Source organism: Hemitrygon akajei, chromosome 24 (genome assembly GCF_048418815.1).
Source record: "Hemitrygon akajei chromosome 24, sHemAka1.3, whole genome shotgun sequence".
Classification (NCBI taxonomy): Eukaryota; Metazoa; Chordata; class Chondrichthyes; order Myliobatiformes; family Dasyatidae; genus Hemitrygon; species Hemitrygon akajei.
Window position 1 is genome coordinate 4,242,818 of NC_133147.1, and position 15,810 is coordinate 4,258,627.

Here is a 15,810-nt window from a genome sequence, read left to right on the forward strand (position 1 = left end):
TATTGTCCGGAATCGGTGGAATAGGCCTTTACGACACCACGTGATGTAACAGTGTCGCTTTCACCACTACGCTACCGTGGCGCTCTCTCCATTGTTACTGTCTGACCTGCTAAGTTCCTTCATAGCTTTGTCTATGTTGCTCTGGATTTTCAGCATTTGCAAATCTATTGTGTTTATATTGATACCCTAGGCTTCTTTGTTACCTATTCTGGTAACGTAGCTGATGCTATGCATAGCAAATTGTGATTTATTTATTTTCCTTCCTCTTGACAGATTCTCCAGCGAAACCAATTATTACGCAGGATATACCCCAGCAAAACTTCCTTGCAGGAGCGTCGACCATTCTTAAGTGCATTGCTCCCTATTTGACTTTCACAACTGGATTCTTCATTTACCGCAAGGGGGAGGAAAAAGCAATACATACCTACACGAGAAAAGCAGGCAAGACAATGCCTTTCCTGGCACCCGTGGGAACGAAGGTAGGAAGGTTTTATTACACCTGTGCCTACCAGGTTCAGATCTCAGGGCGTTTCTTCAACTCGACTCCCAGCGACGCTCTGGAGATAATCGTCACAGGTAAGGGTGAAACAGAAAGTAAATGGTATCGAGAGAGAGGATGAGCGAGAGTGAGTGAGACAGGGAAGGTGGGAGCGGGAGGGAGGGAGGGAGGGAGGGAGGGGGGGGAGAGAGAGAGAGAGAGAGAGAGAGAGAGAGAGAGAGAGAGAGAGAGAGAGAGAGAGAGAGAGAGAGAGAGAGAGAGAGAGAGAGAGAGAGAGAGAGAGAGAGAGAGAGAGAGAGAGAGAGATTATTCCCCGTAAGTAACAAAGTCATAGCAATATAGCTTTGAAATAGACCATGCAGCCTAACTCATCCCAAAGGACCAACAAGTCTGTCTTGTCAAGTCCCACTTGCTATGTTTGAACAATATCTCTCTGGGCCTTACTGTTTGGCAGCGTACAGTATTTGTTGCAGGAAGAATAACTAACGGGAATGTGGAGAACAAAACATGGGATTCGTGTAGAGTTAGAGCAAATAGGTAATTCTGGTCGGTACGGAGTCAAGAAAACATAGAATAGGCTTAGAGTTACAGTAGGTGGGTACGTGGTCGCCGGTGAGGATTCAAAAAGAAATTATGTTGGTGTACAGTTAGAGTAAATAGGTATATGGTTTTTGGTGGGGACTGAAACAGAAAATGAGGTTGGGTATGTGGTTGCCGGCGTGAACTGGAACAGAAAATGGGGTTGATTTAGAGTTAGAGTAAATTGGTTTGTGCTGGACTTGATAGTTCATAGGGACTGCTCCTGCGCCGGCATGGGAGGATACTTGGACGGCGTTCCAATCTCAGTGTCACTTCCCTGCGCTGATCTCATTTTACCGATTCCTCCGATAGCTAAACGTCGATCAGCCCCCACAGACATAGCCTTAGCAAATAACTCCAAAGATTCACCTCCCTCTGTCAGAGCATTATAGAATCTCAGAACAATCCAGCACGGAAGCAGAACCTTCGGCCCAGTGATCCATACTGACCACAGCATCTTTCTTTCAAGTCCTAGTTGCCAGGGCTCGTCCAATAATCTTCCAATTCCTTCCCCTCCATGTGGCTTTCGAAATGCATCTTAAAGGCTGCAGTTGTACACGCCCTGGTCACTTCCTCTGGCTTTTTATTCTGCGACTGTGCCCCTTCTGTTTTTTAGACTGTTCAACTGGGGAAACGCCCCTCTTCCAATGTATACATTTCCTTCACGTTATTCATTCAAGGATTTCGGGGTTCGTTTATTGAGAGCATATTGTTGTCCTTCAGACGGTGATGGTGAGCCGCCTTCTTAAAGTTCCGCATTCCTTGAGGTATGGCGATATTCAGAAGGCTGTTAGCCAGAGAGTTCCAGGACTTCGTATGAAAATATTAAATCCCGATATCACCAGCATTCCAACAGCACACCCAAATATATTCAGATAAGCAAACCCAAAAGGCTCCTTTTCCCACATTTACACGAACTACATCTCAGAACAAAAGTAATAGTGACTAATAAGATGACACCGGCTCCTAGCGAGGGTTGTATTTCCAGGTCAACAAGGTAGATGAGACTGCTGGACACAGAAATAAATGACGCTGTGACATCCATACAGAACACATGACAGTTGTGAATGGTGCTACCCATTATACTTCCAGCAATAACACTGCAAGCTCATCAAAGCCGAAGAAATCAGACAGTTCAATTTTTTAAAGTGTTGTCTTGAGACGGCGAAGTGAAAGCTAGAACTAGATTATAGCAAGATGCGAATTGTGGCCAAGGACTCTCAGGCAGTGACTCTGATCGAGAATTTGAGTGGAACAGTGGGCCACCCCCTGAAGTCAGTATCTGTGATCATCAGGCTGCTAAAATTCATTCCACCAAAGGGACTGACGGCCGACACAGTGACAGCAAAGCCTGGGTGATACATTTCCAAGTCAGAACGGGGTGTGGCTTGACGGGTGACTTCCAGTTGCTTGTGTTCCCCATATCTTTTACTACCCTTGTTCTGCTTGCTGGTAGAGACACTGGGTTAACGTGGTGCTGTCTGGACCATAACATCGTAAGACCATAATACATGGGGTCAGAATTAAACCGGGTCGGCTCCGTCATTCCATCTTGCTTGATTTATTATTATCGCTCTCGGTTATATTTCCCCCCCACCCCGCCTCGTCCCTTAACCTTTGACACACTTTCTAATCAAGTACATATCAACCTTCGCTTCATAAATGCATGATGGCTTGACCACTAGAACTGTTTGTGACAATGCATTCCACCCATTCACCACCCTTTGGCGAAAGAAATTCCTCTAAACTCTGTTTTGAAGGGATGTCCTTGTTATCTGAGGCTATGCTCTCTGGCCCTAGACTCTCCAACCATAAGAAACAATCCTGCAACCTCCATACGGTTTAGTCCTTTCAATATTGGATATATTTCAATGAGATGCTCAGTCTTTCTTTTAAACTCCAGCGAGTGCAGGCCAGTACAGTCAAAGGCTCCTGATATGATAAACCTTTCGGTTCCGAAATCATTCTCTTAAGTCTTAGCAAGACGTCAGATATTTTAGAGAGAAACCAAAAGTGGCTTTTTCTACTTCGTTAGGGTGGTTTACATTTGGAATAGTTTGCCAAGAACATAAGTCGAGGCGAGAATGTTATCAAAGTTTAAAAGCAATCTCGATACATATCTAGATAAGTCGTTTCTGGTTAATTGGGCAATCGGTTAATCCGGGCAGTTCATTTGGAACAACTTTTAAAGAACAAAATTTAATTGGGAAAATAGTCGGGATTTCCTTGGTTTATTTGGGGCACTATTCCGCGTAAGTGGCACAGAAAACTGTCGCTGAACTGGGACTCTCCCTCTTTGTGATTTTTATAAATGACCCGGATGAAGAAGTAGAAGGGTGGGCTAGGAGTTTTTCTGATGACACAAAGGTTGGGGGTGTTATGGATAGTCTGGAGGATTGTCAAAGGTTAGAGTGGGAAATCGATAGTGCCGAAAAGTGAAAAGTGCCAGCTGGACTTCAACCCATATAAGTGTGGAGCAGTTCATTTTGGTCGGTCATATTTGAAGACAGAATATAATAATAATGGTAAAACTCTTGGCTGTGTGGAGGATCTTAGGGCCCGTGTCCATGGGACACTCAAAGCTTCTGAGAAAGTTGACATTGTTGTTAAGAAAGCGTATGGTGTGTTGATATTTATCAATTGAAACGATTTTGTTCAAGTGTCGTGAGGTAATGTTACAGCTATATAAGACCTTGTTCAGACTCCACTTGAAGTGCTGGTCACCTCACTACAAGAAGGAAGTGGATACAATAGAGAGAGTGAAGAGGAGATTTACAAATATATTGCCTGAAATTGAGAGCGTACCTTATGAGAGAATAGGCTGAGTGAACTTGGCCTTTCCTCCTTGGAACTACGTAGGATGAGAGGTGAGCTGATAGAGGTGTATAAGATGATAAGGGGCATTGATCGTGTGGATAGCCCAGGACTTTTTGCCAGGGTTAAAAAGATGAACACGAGGGGGCATAGTTTTAAAGTGCTTGGAAATAGGTCCACCGGGGACGCCAGGGTAAGTTTTTCACACAGAGAGTGGCAGAGCGTGGAATGCACTGCTGGCGGAGGTGGTGGAAGCGGATACAATAAGGTCTTTTAAGAGCCTCTTAGATAGGTACATCGAGCTTAGAAAAATAGAGGGCTATCCGCTGGGGAAATTCTCGGCAGTTTCTAGAGTAGATTATATAATCGGCACGACATTGTGGGCCGAAGGGCCTGTAATGAGCTGTGGTTTTCTTTGTTTGATGTACGTATACGCCTGACGCCATTTACAAAAGGTACTTCATGATTTGTTAGAGGATGATGCTGTAGTTCTGTTTTTTTTTCATAGTAGTATAAACTGTTTTAAAACTGCCTTGCAAATGGTTATAAGAAAATCGTTATACTGATTAAAGATAGAAAATTACACATATCTTGATGTAGATAAGTTATCAGCGCCTCGACTGGAGATCATGCAGTCAACTGGTACATTTAACGTGAATATCAGTATCTCATGCTTGGCCACAAATAACTTCGCTGGGGGAGTTTTCTACCTGTACAAAGAAGGCCATGAAGGGGCTATTGATTCGCGACAGGACAGCAAAAGATCGAACAGGGTCAGCTTTAGAGTCTCCAAAGCGAATAAAACCAACGAGGGATATTACTCGTGCGTGCAGCAAGTTGGTGTGGACGGACGCCTGTACAGCTCGTTCCGCAGCAACAAGCTGAAGCTAAATATAACAGGTGAGTTATACAACCAGAAATTCGCGAGGGATGTCACATGATCAAATGTCCACGAGATTGAATATGACGATTGCAGAAGGAGCCTTTTTGTCCGGCAAGGTGATTTTCTGAGGAGCAACTAAGAGGGAAAGATGAAAACACAAAATGCTGGCAGAACTCAGCAGGCCAGACAGCAACAGTTTGGCTGGCCTGCTGAGTTCTGCCAGCATTTTGTGTTTTTTATTTATTTCCAGCATCTACAGATTCACTCGTGTTGCCTAAGAGAGAAAGATCATGCCTTGTGAGAGAATGAGCGAGAGAAAAAGAAAAAGAGGGAGGGCAGGAAGTGGTATACTAGGTGATAGTCGTGGCGGCAGGATGACTATGATCAGAAATGGTGATGGATGGTGATGGATTTCGCCAATGCTAACGGTCTGAGGTTCTTTTGATGGTAGTTGAGATTATGATAGACGTGGAATTGTCACGATTAGTAAATTTGTGAGTAACACCATATAGTGGTCAGAGGAGGAGGTTCCCCGCGTTTACAACAGGGTGTAAATGAACTGAGAAAGTGGACCAAAGAATGGGAGATGAAATAAGTCACAGAACAGCAAAGTGCTGCAAGTGCGCCCCCGGTCCTCCACTTTGTGCTGAACGAACAAAGCCAATGTCAGCTGATATACTATTTCCTGATGCCTACTTAAGTTCATATCCCTTCATTCTCTGCATGTACATGTACCTATCCAAGAAGCTCTTGAAATCCTCTTTCGTAACCGCCTTCCGCACCACGCTTGGCAGCGCATTCCAGACACGTCGCACACTCCGAGTTAAATACTTTGTCTTAACATCCTATTTGAACTTTATTCTCAATACCATAGTGTATAACCCCATATTTCCCAGCGCTGCACTACCTCTGCCACTTCCTTGACGACTCTCTCAATCGATTTATATCCTACATACTTCCCGCCTCTGTGACACTACGTGTTCCTTCTTTTATCTTGGTCCACTCTGCAATTTGGCCACAATGTCATCAGTTCCTTCTTCCTGAGGTTAAGTTAGAGAGTGAAAAGTGCTGGTATCAATACTGATACGCTGGAATTCCACCGATCATTTTATGCCCACTTTTTATTTCTGCTTGTTCAGACGGTGTCAAACCAATTAAACACTTTTCTAACGGCGAACTAAACTAATCCCTTCTGCTGGCATATATCCATGTTCCTATATTCTCTGTTGATTCATTTGCCTCTGTTAAAGCTTCGTAGTTGCCACCATCGTATTTATCTGTACATCTGCAATTTGCAGCGTGCTCCAAGCACCCATTACCCTCTGTGTTAGAAATAAATACTCTGTCATGTTCCTTGGTTAGTCTTTCTTACGATAAATTTCACTGTTGTAATTTATATTACTGATATTTCAGAGACATTTAGGAAAAACATATGTTTCAATCTGACAGCTAAAATGGAAATAGTTTGTTATTGTCACATGTCCCGAGGTACAGTGAACAGCTTGTCTTACATATTGTTTGTATGGATCAAGTCTTTGCGTGGTGCATTGAGCTTATATAATGGTTTTAAAGACAGTTCTCAGGATTCAAACCTGGCGTAATTTTGGCGTCACATGTAACTAACAATTTAGGTTTGCTTGTAACCAGGTCAACTATTTCTTTCCAGACAAAATTGAATTAAGGCTCATCGACGGGATGAACCGATGCTCAGGAAGGGTGGAAGTGTTTCATAATGGTAAATGGTGGAGGATCTGCGCCCCCGACTGGAAAGCGAAAGAAATAAATGTGGTTTGCAGACATATGGGATGCGGATTTGTGGCATCGGAAACAAGCAACGTGGACTACGGCCGAAGAACCGGGCAGGTCTTGCCAAATGCAATCTCCTGTAGCGGCCAAGAGGCCACCCTCTGGCAATGCTTTATGAGATCCACCGACAGCTTCGGTAGCTGCAACCGTCAAAGAGTAGCTGTTGCCAATTGTTCAGGTTAGTAGTGAAAGCGTCCATTCATCAAACTGCCAAGGACGTGACTGCATTGGAGAGGCTGCAGCAGAGATCCGTCGGGATCCCCGACGAAGGTAACGGAGAGCCTCGGCTGGGAAATGGCATAGGCTGCGCTTAAACTTCTTGGTGCTGAAGAAGCTGGGGGACGTGGATTGGTAGGTCTGCAAAATGATGAGGTTAATGCAGGTCAGGTTGTACATATGAGAACCGCCATTCTTCCACCCTCAAGGAAACAATAAGCAGAGCAGATTCACAGTTGGCTGTTTGAATAAATAGGGGAGAGAGAGGGAGGAGAGGGAGAGGGAGAGAGAGAATTTCGTAGACAAATAGGTACATAGATAGATAGATGGACATATACAAACCCCATTACCAGAAAAGTTGGGATATTTTCCAAAATGCAATGAAAACAAAAGTCTGTGATATGTTAATTCACATGAACCTTTATTTAACTGCCAAAAGTACAAAGAAAAGATTTTCAATAGTTTTACTGATCAACTTAATTGTATTTTGTAAATATACACAAATTTAGAATTTGATGGCTGCAACACAGTCAACAAAAGTTGGGACAGAGGCATGTTTACCATTGTGTTACATCACCTTTCCTTTTAATAACACTTTTTAATCGTTTTGGAACTGAGGATATCAATTGTAGTAGATTTGTAATTGGAAATGCTGTCCATTCTTACTTGATATAAGACTTCAGCTGCTCAACAATCCGTGGTCTCCGTTGTCTGATTCTCCTCTTCATGATGCGCCATACATTATCAATAGGAGATAGATCTGGACTGGCAGCAGGCCAGTCAAGCACTCACACTCTGTGTCTACAAAGCCATGCTGTTATAGCCCGTGCAGAATGTGGTCTGGCATTGTCCTGCTGAAATAAGCATGGACGTCCCGGGAAAAGATGTCCTCTTAATGGGAACATATGTCTCTCTAAACTCCTAATATACGCCTCAGAGTCAATGGTACCTTCACATACATGCAACTCGCCCATGCCGTGGGCACCGAAGCAGCCCCATACCATCACAGATGCTGGCATTTGCCCCTTTCGCTGATAACAATCAGGATTGTCGTTTTCATCTTTGGCACAGAGAACTCGACGCCCGTTTTTTCTGAAAACTAGCTGAAATGTGGACTCATCTGACCACAGCACACGGTTCCACAGTCTTTCGGTCCATCTGAGATGAGCTCGGGCCCAAAGAACTCGCCGGCGTTTCTGCATAGAGTTGATGTATGGCTTCCTCCTTGCGTAATACAGTTTCAAGTTGCATTTCTGGATGCAGCGACGGACCATGTTAAGTGACAATGGTTTTCCGAAGTACTCCCGAGCCCAGGTGGCTATAATTGTCACAGTAGCATGAAGGTTTCTTCGGCAGTGCCGCCTGAGGGCTTAAAGATCACGCGCATTCAACAGTGGTTTCCGACCTTGCCCTTTACGTACTGAGGTGTCTCTGAATTCTCTGAATCTTTTCACAATATTATGTACTGTAGATGTTGAAAGACCTAAATTCTCTGCAATCTTGCGTTGGGACATGTTCCTTTTGAACTGACTAACAATTCTCTCACGAATTTTGGCACAAAGGGGTGAGCCATGACCCATCCTTGCTTGCAAAGACTGAGCCTTTGATGGACGCTACTTTTATACCCAGTCATGATACCTCACCTGCTACCAATTAGCCTGCTTAATGTGGAGTCTTCCAAACCGGTGTTACTTGAATATTCTGTGCACTTTTCAATCTTATTTTAACTCTGTCCCAACTTTTGTTGAGTGTGTTGCAGCCATCGAATTCTAAATTTGTGTATATTTACAAAATACAATTAAGTTGGTGAGTAAAACTATTGAAAATCTTTTCTTTGTACGTTTGTCAGTTAAATAAGGGTTCACGTGAATTAACATATCACAGATTTTTGTTTTTATTGCATTTTGGAAGATATCCCAACTTTTCTGGAAATGGGGTTTGTAGATAAAAGGAAAGGTAGATAGACATACAAATAGATGGATGGATAGATAGATAGCAATGTAGATGGATGGATAGTTGGATAGATAGATCGATGGATAGATAGATAGACAGACAGACAGATAGATAGATGGATAGATAGATAGATAGATAGCTAGATAGATAGCAATGTAGATGGATGGATAGTTGGATAGATAGATAGATAGATAGATAGATAGATAGATAGATAGATAGATAGATAGACATAGAGATAGATGGTTAGATAGGTAAACAGATTTACAAAATTGTCAATCTATCCAATCTCTCCCCATACCGAATGTTCTCCAATCTCGGCAACATTCCAGTGAATCTTTTGAACAATTCATTTATATTAAAAAAAGTGTTTTTCTAAATAAACCGACAGTGTTTATTTCTGGTATAGGTAGGCCCGAGAAGCCAGTTATCCTGTTGGACAGATCGTCCGGCCATTTCATGACAGGGGAGAAAATCAAAATCCACTGCCGAGCTGCCAGTTACTTCCCCGGGAACACATTCTATTTGTTCAAGCTTGGCGAAGAAGTAGAGATAGCGAAGCAGACGGCGACTAAACATTTTTCTCATGTTGCGTTCAGCATTGTTAACGCAAGTGTTGAAGTCACGGGTTCTTATGTCTGTGCCTACCAAGTAGAGAGATTTGGGACCACGTACGCATCAACAAAGAGTCTTAGCATTGAGGTCATTGTGACAGGTAAACACGATTGACTTTGACAATAGGTATGTGTTCCATGAACTTATGCTTGTGTTCCATGAACTTATGCTTGTGTGTATATGTGTGTATGCATTTGAATCTATATCTGTGTGTGTGTGTGTGTGTGTGTGTGTGTGTGTGTGTGTGTGTGTGTGTGTGTGTGTGTGGGGGGGGGCGTAGATTTGATGATCAGAGTGCCCGAATCCTATGTGGTAAAGAACTGTGGAAAATTTCCACATGGCTGTCACATTGAGGTCAGTTATCCTGTTTGTTCAACAATTCAGAAGTTTTAATTTTTTTACAAATAGCCTTTTCAGGGAAAGGCTAACCGTATATCTGTGTTTACACCAGTGTCTCTCTGCCTGTCTACGTTTGCATATATCTATCGATCTATCTATCTACGCAGATTGTCTTCGGTTTGCACATTGGTTGCTCGTCATTCTTAGTGTGTAGTTTCTCATTGATTCTCTTGCATTTCTCTATTCTGTGAATGCAAAAGGAAGGTAGAATATCGTGGAATATGCAGAACTCGATAAAACAATCCAGGGTTGTCTCCTGATGGCACACGCCCGGTAATCCAGGCAGCATCCTGGTTAGCTTATTCTGCATCTTTTCTAAAACCCTCACATCCATCCCATAAAGGGGTAATCGAACTTTGAATGCAATTACAATGGGCAGCAATTTTTTTTCGGAAGTATTGCTTCCACAGAGTTTTTTTTTAGTTTATGATGAATCGCTTGAAGCTGCACACGAAAATAATTTCAGACTACTTGTATTACGTAGGGATATGGAGAAACAAGAAATTAACTTTTATTGACTATAACCCTTTTAACTGCAGAACGGCGTCGACGCTTTGCAATACATCAACGAAGCTAAATATGTGTTATTGATGACTTTCGTTTGTTCTCAGTGTCGGAGGCTTTTTGCTTAAGTGTCCAACAATAATCAGCCAGTTTGATGGATTCCAGTTGTCCTGATGGCAATGTCCTGGTAAAATCTTTCACCATGTTCGTCACGGACAGCACCACAATTTGCAGGAAATAAGTCTAAAAGGGAATGCAGAAAATGTATTTTTAGTGACATGTTGCATTTCATGGTTTTGTATGCTTGAAGCCTGTTGTCAACCAGCTGCACGTTGTTTGGTACTCTGCAGTTGCCAAGAAAATTTTCAACAACATCCATGAATGCCTTCCATGCTATTTTCTCTGGTCACACTAGAGTTTCTTCGAATTGCCTGTCATTGATGACCCATTTGATATGTGGACCAACAAAAATGCCTTCCATAATCTTGTCGTCAGTTATTCTGATATGGTGCGTGATAGGGAAATTTCATGGTGATTTTTATGTTCATCAGCCCAAAATCCAAAAAAAATTCCAAAACATATTCAGGAAGCGAAATCATTATTGTCCAGTGTTATTAATGTCGAGGAAATGTCAAGTATTTATGTCTGTAGAATATGTGTAGTGGGTATTATGAGGGATTTCCGATACAATGACAGTTCCATTCTAACGTGTACGGCACCTTGTGTGGAAAGAGTCGAGTCCAAAAGTCTGTCTTTCAAAACGCAGACAGCGAACTAGGTCATATTGGAATGAACGGAATCTGATGGGGCATATTATTGTAACACTTATGTCATTTCGTTAGGCAAATACCCCAAACCTACGATCACAGTGCGCCCACAACGTGATACACTCTTCGTGGGAGACAGAGTGCAGGTCGAGTGTGTCGTCCCAAGAAACATCCCCACAACTCAAGTTTATATTCAAAAGCGCCACGACCACATTGTAGAAATAATCCGATCCAGGTTCTCAGTTAGCGGTGCGTCGGCGACCCTGGAGAATCTGACCGTGGGCGCTCGTCTCAACTTCACCTGCATGTACCAGGGTCGAATGAGAGGACGAATTGTCAATTCGACTTGGAGTGACGCACTGCAGTTAGCTATTACAGGTAAGACCTGTAAGGTCATAAGACATAGGAGCAGGATTTGGGCATTCGGCCCATCGAGTTGCTCCACTGATTTATTATCCCTCTTGACAGCATACTCTTGCCATCTTCCCGTAACCTTTGACGCCCTTACTAATCAAGAACACGTTAACCTTCATTTTAAATACAGCAAATGATTTAGCCTCCACAGCCATCTTTGGCAGTGAATTCCACAGATTAAACGCCATCTGGCAAACGGGGTTCCTCTTTAACCCGTTCTAAAGGAACGTCTCTCTATTCTGAGTCTGTGGCCCCTGGTCTTAGACTTCCCCACTATAGGAAACACCATCCCCACTTCCACTCTATCCAGGCCTTTGAATATTCGAGAAGATTCAATGAGATCCCTCTCATTCTTCTAAACTCCAAAGAATACAAGCTCGAACAACCAAACTTTGCGCATACGTTTACTTTTTCAGTCCCATGATAATTCTCGTCAGACTCGTCTGGATCGTTTTCAATGCCAGCATGTCCTTTCTTAGATACGGGACTGAATACCCCTCACAATATTCCAGTGCTGCCTGACCAATGCCTTATAAAGACCTATCATTATACCCTCGATTTCATGTTCTGTGAAAGAGGATAGAATATAAAAATGATAAGACAGATAAGTAAGCAAGAGGACAGACCAGGGCAAACGTTGCACCTAACAGCGCAATGAATCAGCTGATCCCGTTGCCGGGAATGATACTCCAATATTTACAAAACGTTGTCCACGGCAACCAACACTCTAAGCATTTATTGCCTCCATAAGTAAAGAAGGTCTTTTAAAAATGCAAATGCTGGAAATGTAAAATACAAACTAAAAAACAATAATACACGAAGAATATGACAGATAGATCTGAGATAGAAGAATAACAGAATTAATGACATTAACTGTTCGAAATCACTCATTGATAATTTATCAGACACGATCATGTGATTGAATAAATGCAGGGGGTTACGGAAGAAGATATCCCTGATAGGTTAAAATTTCACGTGAGTTTATTTCTCTGCCTGTATCTGTTGTCCATTTATTCTTAATTTTCTTCTCGACTTTCCTCCATTGGTTGCCTCTGAGACTGGACGACACGCCCAGCCGAAGTAGTCGACTCGGCTTTTCCTGTCCACCTGTGTCATGGTCGAGTAAATGGACAATAAGGACATTCCCCAATCATACTTATGTTTACCGTAATAGTCAGTTAGGAAAGCAAGGTAATTTTCCAGTTCCGTTGAAGCGGCTATAGAGAAGAGGGCGAGTGAGCAGTGAATGCCACGGCCAGAGGAGACATTGACATACAGATGGATGTCTCTTATTATGCATACACACATAGAATATATTATAAATAGAAACTTAATGTACACAGACAGACAGACAGACAGACACACACACACACACACACACACACACACACACACACACACACACACACACACACACACACACACACACACACACACACACACACACACACACACACACACACACACACACACACAAAGCCACCTTTCTCAAACAATATACGTCTAGGTTAGGTATAATTTGCGTCCCAGTAGTTCGGGAAAATTCCGATCTTTTCATTAACGGAACCCCGATTTGAACGAATGCTGTGTAAATACTGCCGATACACCGATATACCGATTCATCCGTCGGCAATAAATAACAAATCCTACACCGCTACAATTATAAAGACATATACTAACTTATTTTTACCTCTTAATAACTGCTTAATCAAAGAGTTATTAAGAGGAGAAAAAATAAAAGGGCCTATTATAATTAAGCCATTCTAAATGTACAGATGTTGGAGCTCATATATTCCAAAAGTTGGATGTATCCCTTACTCACGACTCCGACTTCTCATCGCTGATCACCGGTGGAACTTCCCATCTTGGACTTCCCAATCACGCCGTCCCTTCGGATCCAATTGTACGTCCGTCTCTCCCGAACTCCTGCTCCCTCCATCTCCAGCCAGAAGCACCGGAACCCCATCTGTTCCCGATGCAAATCCTCTCCGACCAGCTTTCTCTCGAACGCTCTCCCATTCGGCTATCGTGAATGACTGACACAGTATTCCTAAATTGAACGTCATAGCCCTCTTATCTTTAACTGAAAACCAAACACTATTGGCAGGACACACTGCTTCTACTGAAAGCTACGAAATGAAATATCCTAGAGCACTAGCAGTAAAAATCGTAGCCGTAGCGTTACACAAAGATACATAATATATATGTTAAATGTAATATGAGTAATAGTATCAGAATTAGAACAGTGTTAGGATTTACAGTGTTAAGGGAGTTGGCGAGGGTTATAGTGGGTTTTGAATGTAAGAAGAGCAATTTATCCTTCATGAAAACGGTACGTGTCTTCCCTGTAACGTCGCTGAATATTTCGGATGATTATGTCAGCTATGAAAGTGCTTATTGGTTTATTCCATTGACAGATAGACCGCCCAAGCCACGATTAGCCGTCGACCGTCAGGACCCCTCAATGCTTCAGAAACAGATTCGAGTAACATGCAGGAGAACGAAAGGCTACAGTGGAATAACCTTTCACTTGTACAAGGATGGCTCGGCAGAACCAATTGCATTTCAGCATGTTCAGAAAACACGTACTTCCGCCAGGTTCGACATCGACAATCTGGATGAAACGAACAGCGGGAACTACACGTGCGGCTACGAAATTGAATGGATGGGTAACAGATACAACTCAGAGCGGAGCGATCCCATTGGAATAAAAACACAGGGTGAGATTCATAGCGTTAAACGCATTCGACCTTCAATCCTCCACCCAGCGTGTCACGGTCATGTCGACAGTAAGGTACTGAACGACAAAAGCAACAAATACCTCATGCAGATCAGGGCGTAAAAGGAACAGAAATCTCAAAATCTTATTCAATCTGACTGTACTGCCACGCATTGTTATAACAGGACGATCCAGCATGCTTTGCAGCGTTGGATGGTAAAGATACAATTCTCCCATTTAAGAATACCAACATTTTTTCTGTCTACATCAGAACTGACCGATTCTGTGGATAATTAATCTGTGATTGCTTTCCCATTTTAACCATTTATGTCACGTGATTTCCGAAGCATGACCCGGATCCCCTGACTCGTGGCACACAACACACACTAGGTATCCACCAATTCTATATTTATTCATATGACCTATTCTCACCTTATTACAGTATCTCCGTTCTCCTGTCATTAACAAAACGCCTGTACTGGTCCAACCACGCCATTATCAAGAGAGCACCCTTGTGCGTCTGTATCCTCAGAAGCCGAAGGAAATAGTGCACCCTTCCATTGACCATGATCACATTTTTGAGAGGCACATTGGAATGCATCTTACCCGGATACATCACAGATTGATGCAGCATTAGGCCTGCCCAACACGTAAGTGATTTGCGAATACAACTCAGTCCATCACGAAAATCATGGACTCTGGTCTATACTTACGACTGTATTGGAAAGCCAGCCAACGTAATCACTCTCCTACCATCCAGTGATGCTCTCCTATCCCCCTTCCCATCAGGCAGAAGATACAAACACTTGAAAACGCTCACGAGAGGACTCGAGGGCAAATTCTAACCCGTGTTAGAAGAGTCTTGAATGGATCTCGTTTGCGATAAAGACAAACTTCCTTAAGTTCTCTCGCAGCTCCCACAATCAGCCTCCACTCCTTCCTCGCACCTTGCTCTCAACGTAAACTCTGTTTGCAACTTTAACATTATATTCTGCACTTTCTACGGTTTCCCCCTGCACCACCTTGGTGTACTTAATGTTTTGTCTTGCATTATATTCGCGTATATTGTTTTGCGTTCCGTTCTGTATAGATGGTATGCAGGTACAGATTCTCTCCGTATCTTGTTACATGTATGACATTAACAAAGGTAATTTACCAGCTGCCAATTGCCACCTCGCAAGCTACCTTCTCTGCAAGTTTAGTCACTTCTGTTTCCCAGTCCTGATCTGCACCTTTAATTCTGTCTCTCTTCCACAGATGCTTCCTGACCTTTTGAATTATTGCAGCATTTTCGATGTTTATTGTACATCTAAGTTCGTAAAGAACCTCTGCCACTCTGACATTTCAGATGATTACCTCTACAAAGCTTTGCGCAAATGGCCCTTCAACCTTTCCACGATTATCTTGACATCCAGGTTTTATTTTACCTCACTGGCAAACGATCCATGCCGTTCATTGCCTCCTGCACATGTACAATCCAATACCGCACAACTCGATCAACCTTTTCACAAGGGTGGAAATGTAGGAAGGAACAGATGGGTGACGGGCGGATCGAGATTCTGGGAGACAGGACGGATTGAGATGATAAGGTAAGGCAGGATAAGGAAAAAAATAAGAGACAGAAGGGAGTGGTTACCAGAAGATG

General features: G+C 42.9%; 1 protein-coding gene across 1 annotated transcript in view; it reads left to right on the forward strand.

Annotated features, from left to right (window-relative positions):
* LOC140715543 (scavenger receptor cysteine-rich type 1 protein M130-like) overlaps nt 1-15,810 on the forward strand; it is a 70,575-nt gene that overhangs the window by 39,160 nt on the left and 15,605 nt on the right. The window contains exons 8-13 of the mRNA XM_073027898.1: nt 274-576; nt 4,493-4,792; nt 6,442-6,759; nt 9,157-9,462; nt 11,108-11,410; nt 13,864-14,166. Of these exons, the coding sequence (XP_072883999.1) occupies nt 274-576; nt 4,493-4,792; nt 6,442-6,759; nt 9,157-9,462; nt 11,108-11,410; nt 13,864-14,166 (1,833 nt within the window). The remainder of the gene's footprint in view (nt 1-273; nt 577-4,492; nt 4,793-6,441; nt 6,760-9,156; nt 9,463-11,107; nt 11,411-13,863; nt 14,167-15,810) is intronic.